General features: G+C 38.5%; 1 protein-coding gene across 1 annotated transcript in view; it reads right to left on the bottom strand.

Moving 5' to 3' along the window:
• The window catches only part of LOC131993742 (protein bicaudal C homolog 1-like), a 74,464-nt gene extending 47,937 nt beyond the window's left edge, over window positions 1-26,527 (bottom strand). Inside the window, exons 1-2 of the mRNA XM_059359749.1 lie at window positions 26,033-26,527; window positions 2,999-3,045 (exon numbers count right to left, since the gene is read on the bottom strand). Of these exons, the coding sequence (XP_059215732.1) occupies window positions 2,999-3,045; window positions 26,033-26,225 (240 nt within the window). The 5' untranslated portion in view covers window positions 26,226-26,527. The remainder of the gene's footprint in view (window positions 1-2,998; window positions 3,046-26,032) is intronic.
• Between the last annotated feature and the right edge of the window lie 241 nt (window positions 26,528-26,768).

Here is a 26,768-nt window from a genome sequence, read left to right on the forward strand (position 1 = left end):
GTGTGTTGGGCGGGCGAGAAAGCAGCTCAACTAAGAGTTTCCATTTTCATCAACTTCAAGGTATTTCACACACCTCATCCATTTTATTTCAACAATACTGCTCCACAGTGTTTATTTTCCCAACTTTAATTGGGCATGTATGATGATCACGCTATCAGAGGGAAACTATACAGAGTTATCCAAATGGAAATTCTACAATAAAAACACTCCTCCTTCACCAGCCGGCCAACCCAAACAGCTGCACACTAATTTATAATTAACAATTCAACCTCTAGTAACCATCGTCTCTTTGAACGAGCTGTGACAGTATTCGAGCCCAGAGACTTTTTAAAAAAACATGACAGGCAAAGTCAATACAGCAACAGACGAATTTTGTCCGAGCAGCTTTGTGGAGTGAGGTGGACACCTACGCTGCATATCTTAAACACTATAGTTATATCCAGACAAAAAGAGGTGGAGACATAGACAGTATATCTACAGTCCTTGTTAAAATTCCAAGGACGAGAATCTTAAGGCGCCTGGTTTGCATTATTTGGTTTTCTGAAAACTGCTTCAGGGACAGTTAAATTGCCTCTTTCTTTGACATTTTGCTCAGCTTCCTAACCTCCAAAACCAAATACAGAAAATAGACAAAAGAGGAATGCTAAAACAAACCGCTGTCCATCATTTATTTCATTACAGACCATTAACATACTGTGTGGGGAGTTTAACATTTTCAGGAAACTGGATTCTAAACAAGAATGAATCTACTGAAGATACTTAAAGAGGACCAGAGAATTAATGAGATACCGGCTGTCAAAATTCAATTAGCAGTTAACTTTGATTGTGATTGCTTTCATTGTCAGTGCCAGGTGATTAGTCTTCACACACACACACACACACACACACACACATACACAGACACACACACACACACAGACACAGACACAGACACACACACACACACACAGACACACACACACACACACACAGACACACACACACACACACACGGTCCAAATTAAACAAATGGAGTACATCAAGGTAATTTGTTTGCACGTTCATTCACTGTCTCTACTAATGTCAACAGTTCCTTTCAGTCATAACGATGCTTCACTAATAGAAATGAACTATGTTTGGATTACAGTTGGGCAATGAGGCAAAACTTTTTATCATCATAATATTTTTCCATCATTTCTGTAGCGCTAAAAGCAACTTGCTTTGCCCAGGGGCCAAACTCTGATAAAATGAATAACCATTAAAATGCCCATACTTTTTCTTTGATTTTTTTTCCATTTCTAAATTATCTGAATAATTAACTTGGCATGGGATTGACATTAAGCCCACTGCATATGACGGATAAATCTGATATTTTACTGCTTTTCAAAAGCTGTAACTGCATTTTAGTTGTTAATGTTTGGTTACATTTAAAATAGTTTATGCAAAATCAATTATAGCTGGGACCTCTTTCATTATGCATCACTCAAGTGTTGGAATGATTCATAAACCATAAACATAGAAGTGAATGAAAAGTATATGTAGCCTGGACTGAACAAGCTCTATTTTGATGCACTCTGGTAACCTATTTACATTTTTTTTTTTTAAATGTCAATGTGAACCTTTTTACTTTCATTGTGAATAAAAAAAATTGACTGGGAGCCAACCGGCACCTATCTGCCCAACGGGCCAGAACTTGAGAAATACTGGCTTAGAGATTCTCTTACGCTTAAAGAACCTTAAAGAACCTGAGAACCTGAAAAAGACCCTGCTTAATCTGACATATAATATCTATGAGTTGAAATTATTTTAAAAATAACCAAAAATATTCATCCCTCTATGTGCAAATCCATGTGAAATGTCGCAATATCATATAATTATAAAGAAATAAGTTTATTTCTGTGATGTAACTGGTTGTTGGGTATGCTGTATCACCAAACCGTGTTTGATTAACATCCTGAAATACTCATGGTAAATACCATTCAGCACATGGACTATAAAAGAGGTTGCTGTTTTCTTGCTTGCAGTGTGCACGAATGCAGTAATCTCTCATGGCCACATGGTGCAATCTTTAAGTTTTCATATGTTTACATGACGTATTGGCTAGGTTGTTATTTTAATGTTAATGCAAACATAAAAGTGTATACTGCTGCTATGTGTATTTAGGCTTTATAATTTAAGTCATTTTGGACATTTTGAGCACATTTTGACAATACTGAGAAAGTTTTGGCCACAATAACCTTGATATAATAATTTTTCAACTGTACAAGCAGTGTGACTTATCAACAGCATATTAAAGTTTATAATCATCTTACTGGAGAAATCTTCTATCACAATCATATTTCTATATCGTTTGTATCACCCAGCCCTGGTTAGGCTCAGAAGCAGAGAGGAAAGTCTCTGCAGCATCATTAACAAATGTTCAGAAATTATTTCATTGTTAGAGACATGGAGGATTTAATAGAACATGTCCTTTAAAAAACTAATCCTTATATAAAAGACCATTAATTAACATAAAATACATTTTCAACTCCACAATGGCACACAGGGTCACACACTTGACTGATCAATGAGCTCCAGTGACACAATGTGTGATAAAAAAAAAACCCTACTCAGGACTATTTAAGATCACTGAGGCAAATCCTCATTTTTATTGGATGTAATGAAGCTTCAGAGCATTAACTAATTTAATCAGTGACAAAGAAAAGTCAGTGAGGCAGAGCTGGCCGGAGCAGACCTGGTGTTAACCTCCCTCTCATTTTAAAGTGAGGAGATGATCTGGTGTATTATGGTACATTATGCAAGGCCCTTGGTGTTGTGTCAGCTGTGTTATAGGATCAGAGCCCCGGTGTGATTCAGCATCAGTGTTGTTCCCTTGTTTTTGTTTGTTTTGATTTGTAATTACTGACTGGAAGAGCACCTGACATCTGCTCCTTTATCCAGCAGAGAAGTGCTGCTCAGTGGGCTTGAACGCAACCCAAAGACAAAGCAAACACTATCAAAGTACAGACAACACACTCACCTTCTGAAAGAAATCCTCCCCGCCGTTGACTCTCCCCTCCGATGCGGCTGTAGTGGGACAGAGAAAGAGAAAAATATCTTTTAGAAAACCACACAGAGCCAGCTCATTTTTTTTCTTTTAACACAACCTTCACACACAGATTATCCAGTCTCCTCAAAATATTAGGGTATCTTCACTCAGTGCGGTGTTTATGGTGGATCTACATTTCTTTGGATATTTTGCTTGGCACGGTTACTGACACAGCTCTTATACAGGAATGGAAGAAAATGTTCCAAGTCATTTTCTGTAATCCTGGAGATTGGATACAGCTTCCGTGTAACAAATTGATGCATACAGGGAAAATATTTGGGCATTTCACAGTAGCTGTTAATGGGCTATTTCATACCACACTTGGGTCAACTGGTGTCTGTGTCAAACTTCTTAAAAAGGCTTTCACACTTTTGAATTTCATCTGTCAGCATGTTCTACACCTCCACCCTTTGGGACTACAGTATATGAAAACCTGAAATCTTAACTGCCACCTGTAAACATAACAGCACTCAAGAGAGCCCCGTTGTTTAAGTAACTTTCAGGTGAAAAAGCTAAGAATCTCTGTCGGCTGATACAGTAAGTTGGATGGAAACCACCCGAGAAAATCAGGCCTGTGGTCGCTCCAACACATCTGCAAGTCCTTCAAACTGCGGCTGCTCTGTTGATGCAAAATACATATCTGCTGTCCAAGGAGAATCCTCATGTTCCTCTGTCATTTGGGAACACACGGAAGGTTTAATGATGCATCACAGACAGCGCTCTCAAGACAGATCTGCTGCTGTCTGCGCAAATCAAATCTGGGTCAGGAGCAGCAGCAGAGTCGAAGTGGGTCATACGGTTCAGGGATAAATACTGAACTTGTTCAATGATGTTGTGATTGAAAGTAAACCCAAGTCCCACTTTGTTTCCTCAGTGCTTTTTTATTTCAGAATGAACGGCTGAACCGTGTCACATTTTTAAAGTGATTAATGATGTTTTAATTTCTGGATGGAACACAGAGTTGGCTTATTAATGGAAATTTAATCAGCGACTATTTTTTAGAACTGATTGACTGTTTCTCAAGCAAAATTAGCAAAAAGTCTCAAGTTCCAGCTTCACAATTGTAAGAATGTGTTGACTCTCTTTGTCTTATACATTATTATTCTGAGTAATTTTATGTTTTTGATTGTTGGTTGGTAAAAGAAGCTATCCAAAGATATCTCTTCTGGCTTTAGGAAACTGTGAAACTGAGGAAATTTGAAGTACTTTCATATTTTATTGACCAAATGATTAACCCTATCAACCCTAAGCAGATTCAGGGCATTTCTTTTTTTTTTGCTGCTGTCACAATTTTACTCACTGTGACCTCTGTTTTTTCCGAGTCCTGCAGCTCTATGGAAACAACACAATCATGGATAGAAGTACATAAAAAAGAAAATGCACACTTTTTTTATTTTTTTTTAAGATTATTTGTTTGGCATGTTACTGCTTTATTACATAGTGACAGATAGAAAGGGGGAGACAGAGGGGAAGACATGCAGCAAAGGGACCTCAGGCCGGATTCGAACCCGGGTCCGCTGCAGCAAGCACACGGCCTTCATGGTAAGCACTCTACCAGTGTGAGCCACCGGGATGCCCCGAAAATGCACACCTTTAAATGAGACATAAAGAATAAAGTGATTTTGATGAAATATTAATAATTTATGCTTAGCTTTGGTTATTTTTCCTGATGGAAGTCCCGCATAATTTACTCAAGGACCGTCATAAATGTGAAAATCTGACATTAATTTCTGTTTTTACAGTTTCGGGCTATAATAAAGAGTGTAATTTTGGTGATTTTTTTTTAAAGACAACAATGTTTCTAAATGCACTGGCAAATTGTGGAGATCAGATGGTTAATTAATAATAAACATAGATCTCTGTCGCAGCCCTAAACACTTAAATTATTTGCAAATATTGTGAAAATTCATTCGTTTGTTATCGCCGCTTATTCACACTCTGGTCGCGGTGTGCTGGAGTCGATCACAGCTGACATTGGGAGAGAGGCGGGGTACACCCTGGACAGGTCGCCAGACTATCACAGGGCAGACACAGAGAGAATCACCTCTCATTCACACCTATGGGCAATTTAGAGTCACCAATAAAACCTGTGTGAGTGCATGTTTTTGTGCTTACCACTGCACCGTGAACATATATCAGCAAATATCAGTTTAGGGGGAGAAAAGTGATTTTTGTTCACTTAGTCTTCTCCACACTGACAATATTGTATGGGTATGCATATCTGCAGTGCATATCTTCAAACATACAAAAGCCGTTTCTCCTAAAAGAATACAAAGCCCACGGTGCACACAGCACAATAGGACCCAACACCTGGGTGTGAAAGGCATTGTTATGACTTCACCCATCGACACCACATTTCATGCCACAAACACAGAAAATGAAAACTCTCATTGAACACCGTTTAATTTTCCACCAGACCCGCCATTATGGCCTTTGGCGATGCAGTAATGCCGACATCATGAGCATTTAACACATGCTTGTACTTAAGCAGGCTGCCCAGTAAACAAGTGCAGGCCACAGTTTATGCAGACATGGAGACTGGTCTGCCTTGGCCTAATGGGTAAGTGGATTTCAGATGAAATGTGTGCATGAGACTCTCAGCACCCCATTACACTGCGAACACATGAATTCTGGCTACTCGTTGGCTCATCATTCAAAACAGAATAATAATAATAAAAGGAAATCATAGAAGGATAGAGATTATAAACTGATGGTCAGTGTATGGTAACACAATGTTAAACAGCATTTCAGGGTCACTTTTCATAAAGCCGTCACGCAAATACTCAGCCACAGGCTATCACCCTCTATCATTTCACTGCATAACCTCAATTTGAACAAGACAATGTCCAATTCAATACTTCAGCAACAGACTGCCAATCCATTGAGCTCTGACACATCATTACCTGCTTCGGAAACAGTTGTTCAAAGAAAATTCCAACTCCCGTTGGAAGAGTAACATTAGCAGATGGAAAGTGTCACAGATGGGGAAATAACAGTTGCTAAAGCGATGCTGGATGACCCTTTAGCTGCTTCAAGTGCCTCTGATTTTTGTTTATAGTTACAGTAATTTTACAGAGTGGCTGATGCTCGCAGTGATGCACTCGGCGTACAGCCAAATCCTGCAGGAACAGTGAAGACAATGGAAATGGCACGCAGCTCACCATATATATTTTTTTCTCTTTTTCTTTGTCTCATAAATGTAATATCTAGAGCCCGACCGATATATGATTTTTGAGACAGATGCTTATACTGATTTTAGAGGGGAAAATAACCGATATAGTCATTTTATGAGATGGAATGGAAATAAGGCTTTTATTATGTGGATTGTGCACTTTTTTCACCACTCTGCAAGGGTACCTGGAGAGCTACTTTCTCAAACATAAAACCTCATTTACTATTATAACGGTGTTATACATTATACAAATAATGTATTACATTGTCAGCAAATTCTATATAAATGATAACTGAGAAAATATAGAGTAAATAGGAATAAAATAAATAGCTAAATTAACATCATAACTGTTCAGTTGAAAAAAGAATAGAAAACATTGCTAAAACCATTTCTAAATCATGCCAAGCAACATTTTCTGCATTATATATTGTCCAATCAACATTTTCATTTTCAGGGACACGCCGATAATATCTGTCAACAGACTACTATGTAAAGAGAAAAAGTTACTTTTAAGATTCAGATTTTGAGCTATGGGAAGTGGACAGACTCATAAGATCAGCAAATAATCAAAAAGTTGTCAGTAGACTAACAGTAATATAAAAATTAACTGAAAATATTTGCTAGCGGAAGACTGTATTTATTGCTCTCGCTGATAATAAAACATCTGTGCTGCATTTACATAATGTTTGATATGATAATAAGCTGAAGTGTTTACATCAAATATTTAGTTTAGATAACATCCAGCTTTGAGGTAGGATGACTCAAACACAGCTCTGACTGAAGTGCTCAGTTCTTAGGTGGCCTGACGTTATCCAAGTTTACTGCCAGCGTTTCCTGTAAGAACTAAGACAAACAAAAAGGAGCCAGACAACATCCAACACTCCTTTTTCCCCTACTTGTCCACTGACATACTGTCTAGTAGACAAGCCAGTTGCTATTTTCTTCTGTGCTGTTCTTTTATCAAATAAACAACAGTAATTTACAAAAGGTACGGTCTCTGTCAGCTGCAAATTAATGAGAGATATAAAACATGGTAAGCCAATTAAAATGTCACTGACAAAACATATCATAATAATCCCACCAGGAATGATGGTTTCTTTTGATCATACATTACTTTAACGGGTCGCTGATTTGTAAACTTGTGTAACAGAGGTCTCTTATTACTCACAGAGAAAAATATTTAACAAGAAGGAAACAGAAAAACAACCACTGCTTTATGTCTGCCCGAGCTGTTAGGATGATGTCAGGCAAGTGACAGATGTGACAGTTATCCTTCTAAATATGTGACGCTCTGCAAGAAAGTACAACAATTAGGGCCAGTAACACTACCTGCACATGCCTGAGTTAATTCTAATTCCATCTCAGCTGCACCCAAAAAGGAGCCAAATAAATCTTTAAATTTGACAGCATTTATCCATGTAAATCGTATTTCCATAAAACACTAAATGGCAAAGAATTGCATGCAATCTCCTGTTCTTCTAAGCACTTGCAAACACATATTATTATTATATATGCTGACTTAAGCACATCTTTTAAGACTCTCCTTTAACTAGGGGGAGATGCAGGAGTGTCAGACATATGTGCACATATGAAATGGCAGCTCATTAATTTTTACTTCAAACAGCCTACAAAGCAAGGTGATTAATTAAAACAGCAATCAAACTATAAAGACGTATCTGCTGATGTACTATGTCAGCAGTTTAAGATTAGAAATGAAATCTCTGATGTCATATAATAAGGTCAAATGAGGCCTAATCATGTGATTCAGGAGACAATTAAAAAAATAAATACATGACTAAAACAACATGTTTGCTTTTTAACCTTACAACAAACAAACACAAACAACTGCAATGGCATCTTTGGCATGTGAGCGCAGCGAGCTGAGAGGAATTTGATATGGAACATGAGTGAAAACATGAACCATGTGCTGAGAGCAAAACATCCTGTTGGCACATGTGCGGTGTGTAAACCGGCCGTGGGAGAATCCAGAGCGGAGACAGGAGGGCCGCAGCAGGGTGTCCTCTGAACTCTGGGATACATAACAATGTGCAGACTGATCTCATTCTACTCAACACTTTCTAAATCTGCACAGTGCTGACAGTTTAAATAAAGCAGTGGCAGCTTTCTAAAAACTCATGAATGACAACTTTTTTAACTTTAATTTAGTGCCTTGCACTTGGAGGGCTTCTTCGGGAGACAAACTTTTTTTCACTACAGCAAGCATCAGCCTGGTTCAAGACCTCTGGACAGGAGGTTAAGTGTTTACTGAAAAAAATGTGAGAGCTCTGTTAGTGGGATTAAAAAGTGAGGCTGTCATCAGAGTGTGCCAGAGCCATACAAATAGTGACACACATGCATGAGATCATTTCAGCTACTCAAGTTGTTGTAGGATCAGTTAGCATGAGTCCTTTAATAACATGAAAAACAGAAAAATTTTGGGTGTGAAAACTACAAGTTTATAAATTGTGGAGAAAGAAGTGTTCCCACCAAACTATGTAACCTGCTCTTCTTCTCTGCTTGACGCTGGGCATTGAATTGCCTTGTGGGTACTGTAGGCACCATGTTTATACAAGGAAAAACAACGTGTGGAAAAGGGTTGGGTGACATCTACTGAAATGGCATATGACAATGTCCAAAGTATAAGATAGATTGATGATAGCTGCAGCCTACCTGCAACATGAGGGAGGGAGGAGCAAAAATGTCTATGGATAGCATAACTGCTATTTGCAATAACTCACAGCATCTGTGATGGAGGAGGAGCCCTACTAAGTTAATTATCCATCTCAAGAACCGACCACTTCGATGACTTTGTGACAGCAAATAACTTAAAGGATTAGGGGTGTGCCATATCGTATTGTTCACGATTATACCGGTATATTTTTTTTGTGGGTAAAAAAAATGCATATCATATTAGCAACATTCCTACTTCTTGACGTAGTGGTGTAAGGATTTCCCATTCATTACCTAGACTGTGGCAGCCCGATATCGTCTACATTTCAAGCTACAGAAAGTATATCTACACTACTTATAATTATTTTACGTTTTATCTCTGCTCAGCGTGTCTGTCACCTGACCCTCACCTCTCCATCCTCCTAGACATGCGCGTGCATTCACACATTTAAACACACGCGCTGAATACAGAAAGCTGCTGCACGCATAGATATATCTATGGCCCTGCCTACCTACTCTCCGTGTGCATCTGCGCACGCTAATCTAAATCCTATCAACCTGTCCGGTCTTGTCAGAGGTCCAAACGGCCCAAACACACTGTTGCATTATGCTGTTCGTTAGCCGTGAGCTAACATTAGCTAACAATTAAAGTTGTTTTAATCACAAAAAGCTACTATTACTTCCTGTTGCTAAACAATGCAGCTTTCAAAATAAAAACACAGAATCCACCACAGAATTTACAAGACAAAATAAGATGCCTTAAAATAAAAACATAGAAGAACCCTTATTCTCCTTTACAATAATTAATCAAAATAGGCAAAGACTGAGATCAGATGAGATCAGTGTATATGATGGAATAGTGGCATTAGAATGTGTGAGAGGCACAAAATTTGGGCTTTTATGAAAAAAAAAATGTCTACATTTTGCTTACATTTATGCTATCAAAATGGACGAGATTGATCACATTGTAATATAAAATGTACAAAATTTTCTCGCGGGGGCCCCCCGGACCCCCTAGATGGATATTTTTATTATTTGCTAATATTTTAAATTTAATAATTTATGATTTGCAATTTACACTACATTTAGATTTAAGATTGATTTTTATTTTGTTGTCCAATTTGTATTTATTTATACAAACTAAAAAATATTTTTCTATATATTTTTCAATATCGTCAAGTATATCGTTATCACAAAAATACTCTGAAATATCGTGATAAACTTTTAGGGCCATATCGCCCACCCTTAAAAGGATATTAGTAATCAGCCAAATGAGTTGTAAAACATCAGCATATCGGATATCTCCCTAATCCTGACCGCTTCCAAAAAAAAAAGCTGATAACAAAAACATGATGCGTTTAAATAAGGTGAAAACAAAGTGGCAATGACAAAATGATTATGAGGCTGCTTTTCTGCATGTTTTAATCCACTGACTACAAGTTCCATGATCCCTGCTGAACATTTTATTAAAGTTCTTATTGCATTGAAGATAAACATCTGAGATTTGAAGCTGATGACTGGAAACCTTTCAATGCTGTAAAACCACCAAATTAAATATGGTGGCTCACAAATTCACATTCTATTCTTCACAACATTCACATCTGCTTGTTGGTCCTGCAGATCTGATTTGCCAGCAACATACGTTCTTTTACATTAAGTTTGGTCCCTTTTCTCAAATAATTGACAGGAATTTAGCCACAAAAATGCATAGCTTATGCCTCATTACTTAGATAACAGAGAAGCCTATTATTTTGTCTGCCAACTGAAAAACCGTTTTTTAAATTACAGGCTTTTCTAAAGGCTGAACAGTTGGACAGGAGTTGAAAAGAACATCCCCAGTTTCATATATATTTTAGAGCGTTCAGCAGCTCTGATTTATATCAAAGACATTTTGCTTGACAAGTGCTTGATGGTGTTTTCTCGGTTCAGGTTATGCGAGGACAATACAGCGCTCCTCCCTTCCAGCACAGCAGATTGTAAAGGCATCACAGCTGAAAAACGACACAAGACCCATGAGCACACATCACATGTTGCAATCGATTCTGTCCTCGTTTTTTTTGTGTGTTTTTTTGGAATATGCAGCAAATAATGTGGCATTAATTTAAAGCAGTTATCTAGATTGTCTCGATTAATTTGACAAAGTCAACATGGTGGTTACAGTTAGTTAATAAGATCCACACCCTCTAATTGTCCCCATGTAATTATTTAATATATCTAATCACTGTCACTGCACGTAAAGAACCGAGAGATGTTGCAGGGAGAAGACATAAAGGACTGATGCTGGCACATAGAGCGGGGTCTGGTATCCATTATTTTGTGGAGAGACTGACTTTCTGGGAGATTCCGCTGTTTTGACACTGAAGGAATGTAAACAGGGTTGATTTCTGCAGTAATGGCTCCAATCCACACACAACAATCGAAAAAAACAATCGAAACATAGGCTCTAATAAACCAAATCAACATGAATATTTTCACCATAAGCTAGTTTCAGCCCCTGGTTTAATAGAAAGGTGGACAAATTCATAATGACATTTCCAATAACAAGAGGGCAAATACCTCATAGCTCAGACGTCAGCCAATATCCATGTATTTTAAACACACCACCATGTAAATAAACGGGGTGTTTGTACACCTGGTTAACCCAACACTTGTGCCGTGTCAGAATTATCAAGCAAAATCCTTTGTGTCAAAGGATTTCTATAAAGACAGGAGCTTTTTAGATTACGGAACACAAAGAGAGGCCCTAAAGGCACGGGCTAAATCTTTAAATTTGCAGAGCTGCTTAGACAAAATCCTCTGCACTGGCAATAATCACAAGAGGACTTAAGGTGAAACTTGGAACATTCACAGAAAAGTCAACACAAGCAATTCAAATGTGAAAAGTTATACAACTACTATTTCTCCTGCATCGGATTTCATAACAAATGACAACTCTAATCCAGGAAAGGTTTGACATCTCAGTCCACCGTCTGCTCACATGCCTTCACTCAAGTGGGACAGATTACTAATAAAGCCAGACTTATGAACCCCCCTGGCGATGAGCACAATGGCTACTATGAGAGAACTACGTTTCCCAGATTTTATGAAAAGAGCGGCAAGTGTGATGTTTTCACACCAGCTCCCAAACGTCCCTCGCTCCAGTGAGTGCAGCAGCTCTCAGCTGATTCAACATGGAGCTAATGAGATGTCCTCAGGGAGCCGCAGCAAAGCATGATCACACACGCAATGCAAAGAACCCATTGGGTAAGCACTCGTGCTCATTATTACTTTAACATGTGCATTTGTACTGTAATGTAAAGATGGGATGTCAACAAACAAACAAACAAACAAGCCAAGTCTGCCAGACTTATTAGCTTCAAGAGTTTCTTCCATGTAAAAGTAATTTTTAGAGATAAAAAATGTGTCCAATTTAATCTGGGATCAGATTTTATTCACACCAGATGTCAAAGTCAAAATCTTAAATTGCATCTGGTGACAATGTGTAAAAATGATGAGACAAGACAATTTACTTATTATTAACAGCTGAATCAGTGCTATAGTTGTATTAGTCATTTTAATGGATGAAACTTCTATCAAGGTTGGAGGCTGACTGATTTTGACACTGATGCCTATTTTAAAGGGGAGAAATACACAGATGATTTGTGTGGTTGCAGATATACTGAATTTATTAACCAGTTCCTTTCTGATTTCCAGTGAGTGTTATGAAGAAGCACAGACCAAATTTCCTCTGAATAGGCCTACAACCAATCTGAGCAAAAAAGCAAGTGATGCAGCTGAGTGGCGTTTTCAAGCAGGAAAAACTAATTTCAGCTTACCAGTGCACTAATGTGTTTCTGAAAACATCTGAGGGGAGAAACAGGGAACACACTAACAGACTCTTGGTTCATATGTGATGGGTGCTGCCTAGTTTGGTGGGTGGAAATCTATCTGGAAGACCAGAAGCATCTACCATTGAAAATAAAACACGAGCTCGGCAGATTCAACTGGTTTCCAAGCTAATGGTATAAGAAGGCTGTGTTCTTTAACTTAGATACATTTAGTATCAGTCAATACCGGCCATATATATGAAAAATAAAGAAATAAAAGCTGTATGACAATTCCTAAATCACAGAAAACATTGATTTCTGCATTACATGTTATGTATAAAAATATTTAAACAACTTATTTGTAATGTTATATTGTGAGTGTGTGTATTTATATGCTATATCAAGATATAGCATATTTCTTGTAAGATACGTTAAGGATTTTGATACAATCACGAGTGAGGAAATGTCCAACTTTGACTAATCGAGTGATTAAAACCCTGATAAATCACCACATAAGAATTTCGATTTTTCAATGATTTTCCTGCAACACTGGCAAATAAAATGATTTAATGAGTTATTTTGGGTTATAACTATCCTATCTTACAGGATACACATTTATATCAACCACTTCTTTTCCTCTCACATACACTGAGTAGAAGAAGACCTTAAAGTAACAGTGAATTCAGTACAATCAATAGCATTCACTTAGGTTGTTCTGCAGCGAGGAGGGGGGCTGTTCTCATCAATCAACTCTAAGCGGCTCACTTCAAAGACAGGATGTTTCTACATGTGTATCACCTTGCAGCTGACGCACAGTTGGCAGTAATAGGGTTGACATCGTAATGAAAATAGACAAAAGCCAACACTTAAATTTCCCTGTGAACTGCTCTGGCGTACGTTACGTAAGTTGGCACCTAAACAAAAGACATCAGCGCCTGAGAAACGCTTTAACTGCTTCTCCAAGACAACAGCGGTATCTAATCACCGAGTACAGATTTGGGGAAGTTTACAATTACAGCAGAACTGGCTGTTTGCTTTATGTGAGCTCTATATCAACATTGCCAGAGAAGCATCCTGAGCTTTCAACAGGACTTCTTTATGTTTGTTAAAAAGAAAGCTGGGAGGTTATTAATATTTTCTGTCAAGCAAATATGCCTCCTACTACAAATGCTGCTTTTGGGATAAAACCGTTCTTCCATTAATCCATCATGTGAGATCTTCGAAAATAGTCTGGAAATAGATGTGATGCTTTGAAGTCTGAGAAAAAGTGTAAAATATTTGATCTTGACAACACAACTGGTTTTCTTACAAACTATATTTTAGTATCTAAATTTCTACAAAATAAACATTAAATATATTCTGTAATGTGCACAAACTATCCAAGAATTTAATTTTCTCTATTTTGATTTACAGCATTTTTTTTTTTAGCAAAGGAATTAAATGTATTCTATAATTACCTCTCTATAATAGTTTTCATTGTGTTGTGTAGTAGTGTGGTTCGCCATTACTGCACTGAGGGAATCACAGGAAACAAAGCAGTATGTGAGTTAGAGTTTTTCTGTTCTCTGTGACGTTTACATGAACTCAATATTTCGGTTTGTGACCTCATTCGGATAACAGTATTCCATCTAAGCTGTTACATTGTTAAAGAAAATGAATATTCCACTAATATTCCATTATTTTGCATCGTGCACACTCTGAAGAGCGGCTGGAGCAGCTTGTGTCATTTTGCATAACATTTTTTCCACATCCATACCCAAAAACCTGTTGATATTTAAGACTTTCATATTTTTTAAAGTAGGTGTGCTTTTCCTTTTGACTAGAAATGTGGCCTTTTCTTTTGGACATGCATCTCTACCTCAGCCTTGCAAACTCTAGTTGGTTCAACAACCATAGCAACACACATCCTTGGGCAAGATACTGAACATCAAATTGCTCCCAAATCAACAATGCTGATGTTGCTGCAACATCAGCGTAAGAATGAATTCCTGATGGTGGCAGGTGGCTCCATGCAAGGTAGCCTTGGCCACCAGTGTATGAATATGAGTGTGATCGTAGTGTTCGTAGTGTTAAAGCGATTTGAGTGGCTGCTACGACTACAAAAGCGTAATACAAGTGCAGTCCATCAACCATTTATAGCTGCCTGTAAACATATAAGAGTTGCAAACTGCAGTAAAAACCCCAATTCAGATGCATATTCCAAAAAATGCTATATCTGTATATCTCTATATCTCTCTCTCTCTCTATATCTCTCTCTATATATATCGCTTTAACACTACATAATCACACATATATATATATATATATATATATATATATATATATATATATATATATATATATATAGATATAGATATAGATATATCCGATTTCTTTATCAGAAAAGCTGTTTTCAGTATAAGGCCTAATTCAGACAGAAAATGCGATTTACATGACCCTTGTGAAATTTGGAAAACTGTCATATTGTGGAGGAATATTAGTATGCATGTAAACAGTACATGAACGAGAAGTGCATTACATCGTAAATGTAATTATTCTTGCCTGACTTCTTATTAAAATAATGTGTTTTTCTGGCTGCAGTGACACAGATACACTGTTGATCCTGTGTTGGATTTCTAACATGGAAAGCTGCTCATTCAGTGTTTGCTGCAGTTCAAACCCGCACACAGCAGCCCTGTGTGTCACCAAATCACCCAGAGCTGAAATCTTAAGGAATAAAACTCGACGCTTTGAAACCGCTATCACTTCTCCAGCTTTGGCAAACGAAGTTAATACCCACAAAATTGAACACCTGTCAGCGTACTTCTGTGCTGAGCAGAAGTCTCTCTCTGTACTCAAAACGGCTCCTCTCTCCTCTCAACTCCTGCAGGGTTGCCAAGCAACTGTGCTATCAAATAAACGCACTAAGTGCCACATGTTACTTTCCAGCAGACAAAGATGACAGCCTGCCAGAGAAACTACACTCACGGACCCGAGGTCACACAGACAATAAGGTCTAGAAATAATCAGAAATAGACTTTAAGTTGTAGTCTCATAACTGTTTTCCACTATGTCAATAAATAGTCCATTATGACGTCAAAATAACAGCAAGTTTTATGCAGACATGAGCATTTTTGCAGTCCAGTCCAGGAAATAATAAGCCATGCATCATCAAGCTGTTGCTGGTAACATGTTTGGGTTATCATCTCCTCCTTTATCTCTCTCATGTGAATGTTGCCAAGAGATTACAAAACTCTACACATTCCTGGTGCCTGGTATCTAGTGAGTTAGATCCCCCACGGAGCATAGGGAGTCAGTCTCACTTGACAAGCCAAGAGTTGCACTGTTCACATTGCATTGTGCTGTTGGGAAATCATTGACATTTTACATCCATCAGTATTTCAGCCATAGGGTCAAACAGGTCTTTCTTAAAAACATGAGGATTTCACTGATGGGAATTCATTCCTCGATTACCATACTTGATTACTCAACCCTCTCAGTTATCTCCAATATGTCCGATTGAAGTAGATTATTCTTAATAGAACTGCCCTAAGGAAATCAACACAATCCAGTTAAGGTCTTTTCTAAAATCCCAGCTCTTGGACAAACTGCTCTTTTTCCATCCTCTCTCTTCTTTTGTTCAAGTGGAGAATATTCTGGCAGCGGCCAGGCCTCGATCAAGAAGGTACTCTTATAAAAATGCTTTCTCTCCAATCAAGGCAAGTGGAGAAAAGGCAGATTGTACTGGATGTTGAATGAGGAGGGAGAACAACAAACCAAAACCCGAGGTTCTCCAAAGATAAACACTGAAAGCTCTTGGGGGGAGTGGTTAAGGGCCGGGTGGTGTGTGTGTGTGTGTGTGTGTGTGTGTGTGTGTGTGTGTGTGTGTGTGTGTGTGTGTGTGTGAGTTTCTGCATTTATGCGTGTGTGGTGAGTGCGCACGCGTGCGGGATAAGTCGGGGGTGCCCCCCCGATGAAACGTTTCTAAAATAGCAACCGCAAACCAGACAGAATGTAAATCTGCACTTTGAAAAGGGTTGAAGAAAAAGAGCTTTGAGGGACGTAGAAAAACAGGTATTCATTTCAGCCCATTTACAGTTCCAGGAGCAGAGAAATGGGTCACAGCACTCCAGCTCCACTCGGACGGTTGAAATAGGACTCCTGGTTTTATTTTCTTGAGTAATGAATTACAGGTTTTTCCGCCGACTGAAGCTCAATTATATTACAGCTCCTGAAAGCCTCATCATGCCCAGGATGAAGGAATTCAACGCGTAAGCAAAGTCGAATAGAATTGTTTAATTGTATCAGCATGTTTCTGTGAAATCTGTAAAAAGGAGAGAAAAAAGGAGAGAGAGAGGGAAAATGGCAAGAGGCAGCTGAGCCCAGAGGAGAGCAAAACTCAACAGTTAAGTCAACTGAAACATTTAAATTACTATTTTAATGTGTTCGCTTCCTATATAGTAAGGCTACACAATATATCATGTTTCATCATCGTCACTAGAGCCTGACCGACATATCAATCAGCCAATTTACATCACCCGATATTGGACTATTGCAGATGTATCGTTATTTTTTTAGTTGACTACATGACTTTATTACCCGCTGACTCCTGTATGACTTGTGTCTAATGTTGTGTTTGGGGATGTTGTGGAATTTTTTGTCCTCGTTTGTGTTTTTATATCAAACTTTTTATTTTGCTGCCCATCTTGACCTGGAGATTGCATCTCAAATAAAATAAAATGCGGAATACATTTTGCCTATAACCCGCCTCGCGTCCTAACCCCAGGCTCCATAATATTGATGGTGGGTCACAAGCATCAAGTATCGGCCTGGCTCTAATCATCACGATATCAACTTGTGCAATAAATATCTTGAATGACTAAGTTGTTGCACTTTGACCGTAACAATGTATTAAACTACTTGGATTACTTTTGTCAATTTTTCTTGACTTGGTTCAATAGGACTATCAGTAAAAAACTGCAGACATCACTTTTTTTTATTCGTTCCTTTTGTGTTCAGTTCTGTGTTCAATTTGTTCAATTAAAGAATGTCTTCAATAATCTTGTTTTATTTCAAAAAGCAATTTGTTTTATTTTTAGCAGTGAACTGAAGGCAGCAGAAAGACAGTTTAATAACTGTTTATTTATTGCAAGTAATATAATTTCCCAGAACTTCACATATCTTCCTCATGTCGTGCAGAGCTACTATATAGCTTTCTCTTGGAAAATGTATACTTTTATACAGACACATACAGACATTTTGTTGATGAAGGCGTCTGATTTGTGGCTGTGCCTGGATGTTCAGGTAAAAAATACTTCTGCTTAACATTTAGCAGACAAAGTGAATTATTCCTATAACATTTACTGGTGCAGTATGCTTTTTATGGGTTAGTTTCTCAAAGTCAGTAGGACATATTGCTGTTAAGTGAAATCACATATCTCCATATTTGGTGCTTTTAAGGTTTTAAGATGACCTGAGGCATGAATTGCTAACACCTGGCTCTTCTTCATGTTTCATGAACAGCTGACATTTTGGAGAAAGATGGTTTCCACTAGACAGATATGACAGTATGCCTCTCAAAGAGTGCATCAATAGGAAAAGTTTCGGAATTACGGCAAAAGTAATTAAGCATAAACTGCTGAAGCTAATAAAATGATTTACCTCCTTTAATCCTCCAAATCAAACGCATTTTCTTTTTACTTTCTGCACATACTCAAGCTGCCCTTACAAAATATATACTATTGCATGTAGTATGCATACAATTGGGAATTCATTACATTGCATGCTGATCTTTGACCCTCTTGCTCATATGTAGTGCAAAGGGTCAGAACAGCCAGAAAAGCATGCTTGCTTGTATAATGCAAAATGCAACCAGATGCAATAGGACATTCTGGTGTTTTTGATATTCTGAATTTGACTTACAATGCATTGGGACGTATTAAATCTATTTCTGGCATACTAAATAGTATGTTGGTATGGATATCGGAACACACCCTTATTTTTCCTGTATCTTCTTTCTCCTTGCCTTTAATATAAGCACGTAGTACTCCTCCTACTCAGTCATTCATCATGCCAGCAGATAAATAACAAAATATACAGTCAATGCATCCAAACAACAGGTCAGTCCAATCCTTTCCCTCAAATTGACAATTAGAGATTCTTGCTATTTTACATGTCGAGGCACAACATAGAAGCAAATGTGCGTGACAGGGAATGCTTTATTGGAATAAACGGGAAACTTTTTTCCGTCCTACACAACTACAAAATTAGAGCAACTGCTGCTTTGGCACATTCACAACATTCACCTACATTTTGTACAGGATCCAATGAGAATCTGCTTTATACATCACAATATCTCCAAACGACAGATGACAACCTCATCTTACACATCAGAAATTATTTTCCTCTCTAGTGCTGGCTGCGTCTACCGTTTTCCACTCTTCACTGCATTTTTCCAAAAAGTGGTCTGTGTAAGGTTTCTGCTTCTTCATCTTGACTTGGCTTAATATAAATGGCATTACATGAAACAAAGTTCTGCTCTGTAAACGTCAAAACTACTAAAGCTACTTTAATATTGTACCTACCAATCAATAACAGAGACCATGATGTATGATTGTAGCAATAACTGTGCAGCCCTACCATCAACTTTTTAGCCTCAGAACAGTGGGAGTGCAAGACACAAAAACACAAGTGCTGTGGAGTGTTTTCAATAATATCTCAGCCTGGGTTTGGTTGGGTTAGAAGGTTAGAGTGTGGATTGTGTTGTAGTGTCATGATAAAGACCAGGGAAAGTCCAGCAACTCCACAGTGGATCTGATGGAAGCTGGAACAACAGAGCAGTGTTCGAATGCTCAAGAGGGAGCAACCGAGGAGGAGAACGAGTGAGAGAAGAGAAAGCCTGCAGCACATTCCCCACAAGACACTCACTTCCTGTCTGAGAGTCTTACTCAGCACCCAGGAGGAAGAGGAGGATGAGGCCCTCACACATACTCCACTCATTATGTGGGTATAGAAGCCAGAGAAATAATTCTCCAAAGAATAAAAAGGGAAAATAACTGATAAATACAATAATTACATTTTCACTAGAGAGCAATTTTCTCTTCTCACAGGAAGTTTCCACTGGTGTTCAAATGAAAATATTCTTATTTTGTGTGGCCTTCAAATTAAGTTGTGTAGGACAAACATTGTAACACACATGCAGGCTAAAAAATATTTTTTTTAAATGCCAAATATCAATTCCAATGTTTCCCCTGTAATTGTTCAAGCCTGGTGGGCTGCCATGCCAATGTGAACCTCGCCAGGCCCAAAACATTTTCTTCAATTAAATGCCAAAAATAATGCCAAACATTTATTCCAGTGTTTTTCCCTATATTCATCCTTCACGGGTTCATGAACAAGGCAAGTGTTAGTTCACGTCTGTAATAAAAGCAGTTGCGTGCCTGTAATCTAAACTGCTAAAGCCAGTATAACGGGTGATTCACGCCACATTTCCCCAAACCGGACGAGGATTTCGTTCTGGGCTCCTTCCTCGATGAGTATTTTCTAGGGTGACACAGGAGTTGAATTTCACTCCCAATCCCAGAAGAAACAAGTCTCATGACTTGTTATTGACTGAAAATGCCTTCACTAAAGAGCACAAAAACATAAGAAACACACTGGCCAGGGGTCTCTATACTTTTTCTAATGAGGGCCAGCTGCTCGAGCCCTGTTTCTAACACTTTTAAAGGGCTGGAGTCTGTCAGGGATAATATTTATTTATATACAGGAGGCTGCAAAAGTAGGTATACAGTAATGAAAAACAAAACATATTTTATCGATTATATAAACATATCAATAATAAACATTAATATCTCAAATGTTTAAACTAATACTGGTAATACTAGAATAATCCTGACTGTATACCTACTTTTACAGCCTCCTGTATAAAAACTAAAAACTAAACTAAAGACTTATTATTCTGTGGGATGGTTGACTTATTTTCGTGTCCCGTAATAAATAGCTGAATTCACTCCCATCCCACAGAATCCCTATCTCTATTTAACCCTGTCAGCGCGGTGGATTCAATGAAAGGCAATGTGAAGAGTCGTTCGAAAAGTAACATGTATAAAAAGAAAAGTGAATGATAATGATATCCACTTAAGAATCTTTAAAGTGTTAAATTTAACTGAATTTGGTGTGGTGAAATGAGTCTCCCCTTAGCTTATCCACCATACCAAAGGAGTCATTCTAGGGGAAACTCTGCCTATTGTATATTAAACAGCACTGATAACATAAACACTGCATACTGAGAATACCTTGCACTTTCTCATCACCATACACAACAGCTTTCCATTCTGAGACAACACTACCCAATTAATAGTCTGTGGTTTAGGAGCAGGAAAACAAATTAGTTCAATGAAGAAAATGATTCACTTAGTCTAATTGTAGGCTGTTGTTGCAGTTCCTCAGCAAACATGTTGTTACGATGTGAGCACACACTGGCCCTCCAGGAGGCCATGCACAGTCACAAACACCATGAAACTCATCGGAGCAGGGAATCCCACAGCCAGAGCTCCTCAAATTGAACCAGAGTGATGTTTGCTTCAAAGACTTGTGTGGGAAAACCTTGTTGCACATGTAGACACTTACTTTGCTTGGGGAAAATGTTACCTCTTTCCCACACTTGCCCCTGGTTTCTTAACTTGCTAAAATAAAAGCACAAAGTTCTCTTACACTGTTCTCCGCATACATAAAACTATCTTTCAAGCATTCATGCTGTGTCAAGGTATCCAAGCCATTAACTTGGGAGTTCTATTGGAGGGTGCCAACAGTACAACAGTTAAACACAGATGGCTGTCAGGGTGAGATTTTGTTGTCACTTTACACTCTATTTACGGATCTAAGCCCAGGAACCTGCGTCCCTGCCAATGTGAGAGACAATAAATTTGTAATTGCAAAGCATTTAACAATTTCCAATTTCTCCTGAAGCGAACAGTGCCAGAACGGAGGCGTAAAATACGGCAGATCCAAATAAAGAGCAGTTTAAGTGTGTACGCTGGGATTTTGCTTCAGTGTAGAGACGAGCTGGTGAGTCACAAACACATTTTAATGGGCACAGAGTGCTTCAGGGTCATTTTTATTCTCCAAAATTTATGCAACCCCTGACTATATGGCTCTTGAGAAGTCTTACGTCCCACTCTGACCCCTTTTCGGAGTCGAGCCAGGTTTATCATTAGCAAAAACAGATTCCCGACTAAAGCTAATAGAATTACCATTATGGCCTTAGACTGAACATGCATTGGGGTAAATGCACTTAAAGGAGAACCAGGTATGGCCGTCCAGATTAATACCGTAAAAACTATGGTGCCAAATCAGTTAACCATATAATGAATAACATTCTAAAGGTGAAAAATAATAGATAAAAACAAATAAAATAGTTTAGCAAAAGTCATTCCTAATTCCCGACCCTTTCAGACAAAAAATGTATAAACCAAATCAATGCATGCATGATTACAATTCTCTTTGTGTATAGAGTGCTGCAGGGATGATGTATTTTTGTAGGTTAATGGAAATAAGCATCGCCCTGGCTCCCTTGATAAAACACCAATGGGATTTTGGGGGATTATGGCAGAAAATAAACTCTGGGGCAAACAAAAGTTTGTTATATCTATACTTTACATTGTATTCAGTAAGATTATCTTTCGAATGAAAGCCCAGAAGTAAAACGCTCATGTTAGGCGATAAACTACATTAGAGCAGCGCAACTAAAATGTCACCACCACTGAGCTGACGATGACAATAATCTTTTTTAGCAACAACCTCTGTGATGTCATCAAGCTACTTGCTAACAACCGCCTTTTTTACTCACTCATTCCTGCAGTACTCTATTTTGTTATCCGACATTTGCTATAATTCCTTTGTTATTATTTTTGGGAAAGATGTGACAACTTCCTGAAACCTTTAAAAGACTGACTGTATATCACAGCCAGAGGGAGAAAACAGGAGCAGAGAGATTTCACAGCTCTTCTATGAGGCAACACACCACAGAAAATCAGTGAGCAATTTTTGGGTTCCCCTACAGTTATTAGGCCACCACTGTAACCTTAAACTTGGCCAAGAGGTCCACCACCGAAGCATCTGGCATTTTTCAGGCTTATTTGTCTTACTTGCATTACACAGCAATCCCTGATTATGGCAATTAACTATCGTCTTATTTAAACAACATCAACACGGAGACAGCAAAGCAAATGTTATTGATTTTAGTATCCAGACATTGATCAGCCCATCAGGAGTCGGGTACAAGGGAGACCGCATAAAGGGATTTGATCAATATACTGGATTATCATACACTGGAGGCAAATGAAATTGAACTGCAGCAAACACATTTTAATCAATATATCACAAACAAAGTTACATGTTTAGTAGTGATGTTTAGTCTATTAGTCAGAAAATGAATTTAGGAGGATTTGATAATTGTACAGAAATGCCAAATATGCTGAGGTTTTCCATTGTGAGGATTCGTTTTTTTTCTGTTCCATATTATACATTTCTATTAATTTGATTTGGACTCATCATCAGACAAAACAAGATTGATTGATTTTCTTCATTTTGTGACTTTTTTAGTTTAAGTGGTTGAAATTGATTTCATCAAGAAAATAAGCCCAATTTTAAGTTCAAGTTCCAAGTCTCTTTCCATTTGATTGTCTATCTATATATAAAAAGTATCCCTATTCTTTGTGCATTTTATTATGTCTTTCACTCAAAACCTCTACTGTAGTTGAAGGGCAGACATGGTTTATCCATATGCAAGAGAGTGAATTAATGTTTAGCTATACTGTAGACAAGCTAGCTTACCTCAACGCACTTTACCTAAATATTAACCACTGACAAAATAATGCATAAAAGAGGTGTTTTTTTGCTGAACCAGATGGCCAGCCAAAGTATTCAGCCTGCAAAAATTGCAAAGTAGTGCAGAAACTAGGGCTGTAACTCTTGATTGTTTCCATTATCAATTAATCTGCACATACATTTTTTTCATTGTTTGGGCAATGAAATATCAGAAATTACTGACATATTAAATGCAGATGTCTTGTTTTGTCAGTCCAAAACCCAATGATATAAAAATATAAAAAACCCAACGATTTCCACTTTAATATGATATAAAACAGATTAAAGAATGAAAACAGCATATTCTGCCATTTTTGCATGAAAAATTATACTTTAACGATGGATTGATGATCAAAAAAAGAGGGTGGATATTTTTCAGTTAATAAACTAATTAGGTCGACTAATTGATGGTGTTCCTGCAGAAACATTACCTGGATCTAATAAAAAGTTGAGCCACTGAGCTATTATTGTTTGGGAAGTGATCGCAGCATGAATCGAGCAGTGGCTCTTTGCCGAGGGTCGAGCACTCCTAATTTTTCCAGGAAAGGGAAGCCAGAGATACCGTCACAGACAATAAAACCCTGAGTAAAAATATACTGGAGTTCCCATAAAATCATTTCATTAGAGTCCAGATTCTGGCCTTCAGAACATGATGTACCACGTCAAAGTCTGCAGCTCATCCAATCAAAACACAGCCAGATGTTACAGCGCTCTGACCCAACTGGATAAGACAAAAAGAGCCATTTATTGGGATTTTAATGTGCACCGATGGCTAAAATCTCCTATCCAGTGAGCTAAAAAGAAAACTGCAGTGAATGGTGCATCACGTGCATAACTTAACAGATGCAAACATACAACACAACCAAACATCCTGAAATCTTCCTGAAGGCCAGATGTAAAAGTTTAAAGTGGTTTCTCAGTCGCAATAGTGCGACACTGAAACCTGAACCTGCAAGTGACCACAAAGATCAGGAGACACTGGAATACTGCAGCCGTTTCTATTCCACAAACTCTGCATTGTCAACATGAGCAATGCCATGACATCATGATGCAGCAACAAGATGTTGGCAGAGATATGAGACCAAACTAACAAAAGACTGGATAGAATATACAAAACACACACAGACGCAAAAACACAGACACTCTCAGGACGTGGCGCACGGTTTGTCCGGGACACTCGCAGATTTAGGGCCGGCCTCTGGTTAAGTTGTTTTCCTGGAAGAGTTAGAGATGACATGGAGCTTTGAGGAATGTACCGAGGAGCGAGGCAGCAACCAGGACATTCTCAAGGGGAACTACGTGTGTGTGTGTGTGCATGCGTCTGTGTGTATAGGATAAACTTACTTCAAGACCAGATGCTCGCTGAGGATTACTCCAAACCTTAGTCACCAATTTATATCATTTAAAAGCTTTTACCAAGTTACAGTAATAGAATTCAAAGCTTCATTCATCAACATGCTAAGTCGCAGTTCTTTTAATTGCAGTGTGAATATGACTGATGTTCCTACTAAGGTTGTGTGTGGCTGTTTCTTGTAAATGACTCTCTCAGACTCTAATATTCCACACTCTTGTGTTTTGAAATGTTTGATGAATGACCTCAACCTCTGAGTTTCCAGAGACCTCTGAACAGACACCGGCCTGGCCCGCCTTTATGAGCCTGTCATCACTTGTTTAACCGTTCACTGTCACTAGCAAGTCTTTCGGAGAGAGATAGTATATTAAATCAGATGTATCACCAAAGAAAAACATACAGCAGCACCACACAGGCAGGAAAAGTCGACATGATACTGCACAACAATTAGATTACTTTTTTTAAGTTTTAAGGCAGCATGCATCAATGCCAGTCACGAAAACTGACGCCACAATGCTGTCAAAGTTTTACTTTGAACTAAGCAAACTGCATGTTCAGGTCAATTTCAGTTTAGTCTACAAACAAATGCACACCATGGGAGTTTATGCAGCGACAGCCTGTGGTTGGGGCTTGTTACTGCCTCCATAAGCACAGCAGCAGTGATGGTTATTGTCTCATGTCTTTGACCTCTTCAACTTTCTGTTCAAACTTTAGTTTTAGACAATATCTACGCCCACACGGCTGTAAACTTCTACCCTTGTTCAACATATCATTTGCTTTTGTTTCTAATGTGGTAACACTAATTGAAAGCCTAAAGCTAATTGACGCCTAATTGCCTTAATTGACTCTGATCACGCACATGACACGCACAAGCTTCCTGACCGTGCTAAGAAGCCCTCCTGAAATTTTGGCTTACCAAAAGTTGTAAATGTGTACAGAAAGTGTAATTTTGTGAGTGTAACATAAACAAAGGGCCGTCAGAGGGCTGCAGGAGTGTGCAGCTTCTCGGAAAACAACGCAGGCTACAATTAGAGGCGGTGAAACGTGGACAGGATAAAAGTTAAAAAACGCTCTTATCAAGGGAAAAATGTAAACATGACACAACTTTTGACTTCTTTTACCTAATAACATGACTTCCAGCTTCTTACGGTCCACCCGAAACCTCTCCTCAGTCCACTCCGGATCTGGCAGCGGATGGAGTCCGCTCAGATCCTCCTCTGATCCCGGGAGAGGAGAGTCGGTGCTGCGCTCGCTGTTGGAGCCCTGGTCCGACTGCTGCAAGTATCCGCTTAAAGTGTCGCACTGGGCAGCCATTGCGCTGCGCAGCAACTTCTCCAGTGGCCACTGCGTTTTAATCAAAGTAATGAGTCGAGGTGAAGGAAAGCCGTTTAAACTTGTGCTAACTTTTGTTTTTAATTCCGTCACTTCGCGGCGTTGTGTGGGCTCATTGCAGCGCAGTTGAGACCTTCCTCTGCAGTTTCTTCAAGCCCCTTCGTTTTCCCCCATTACAGGCTAAAAATAGGCAGCAGCACTCCGGTCCAGTCGCTATAGGTTGTCTGCAGTTAACGGGGCGCCGTACAGCACACAGCAAACATACCAACCAACTCCTCGAGAAAGTTTCACGTGTCACCCTGCAAAAAAAAAAAAAAAAATCGGAACTCCTCCCAGAAACACTTTTTAAAAAAAACTCATCTTCCTCCTCCGGTTTCTTGTGAAGTCTCCAAAGTTTACTGTTTGTGAGAAAGTCACTTGATTCGTGTTTTTCTGGCTGTTATTTACTTCTCATTTATTGGAAACTATTGAGGAATTACAGCAAACAAATTACAATTATTATGAGTATAAATTATAGCCTATTAC

Source organism: Centropristis striata, chromosome 20 (genome assembly GCF_030273125.1).
Source record: "Centropristis striata isolate RG_2023a ecotype Rhode Island chromosome 20, C.striata_1.0, whole genome shotgun sequence".
Classification (NCBI taxonomy): Eukaryota; Metazoa; Chordata; class Actinopteri; order Perciformes; family Serranidae; genus Centropristis; species Centropristis striata.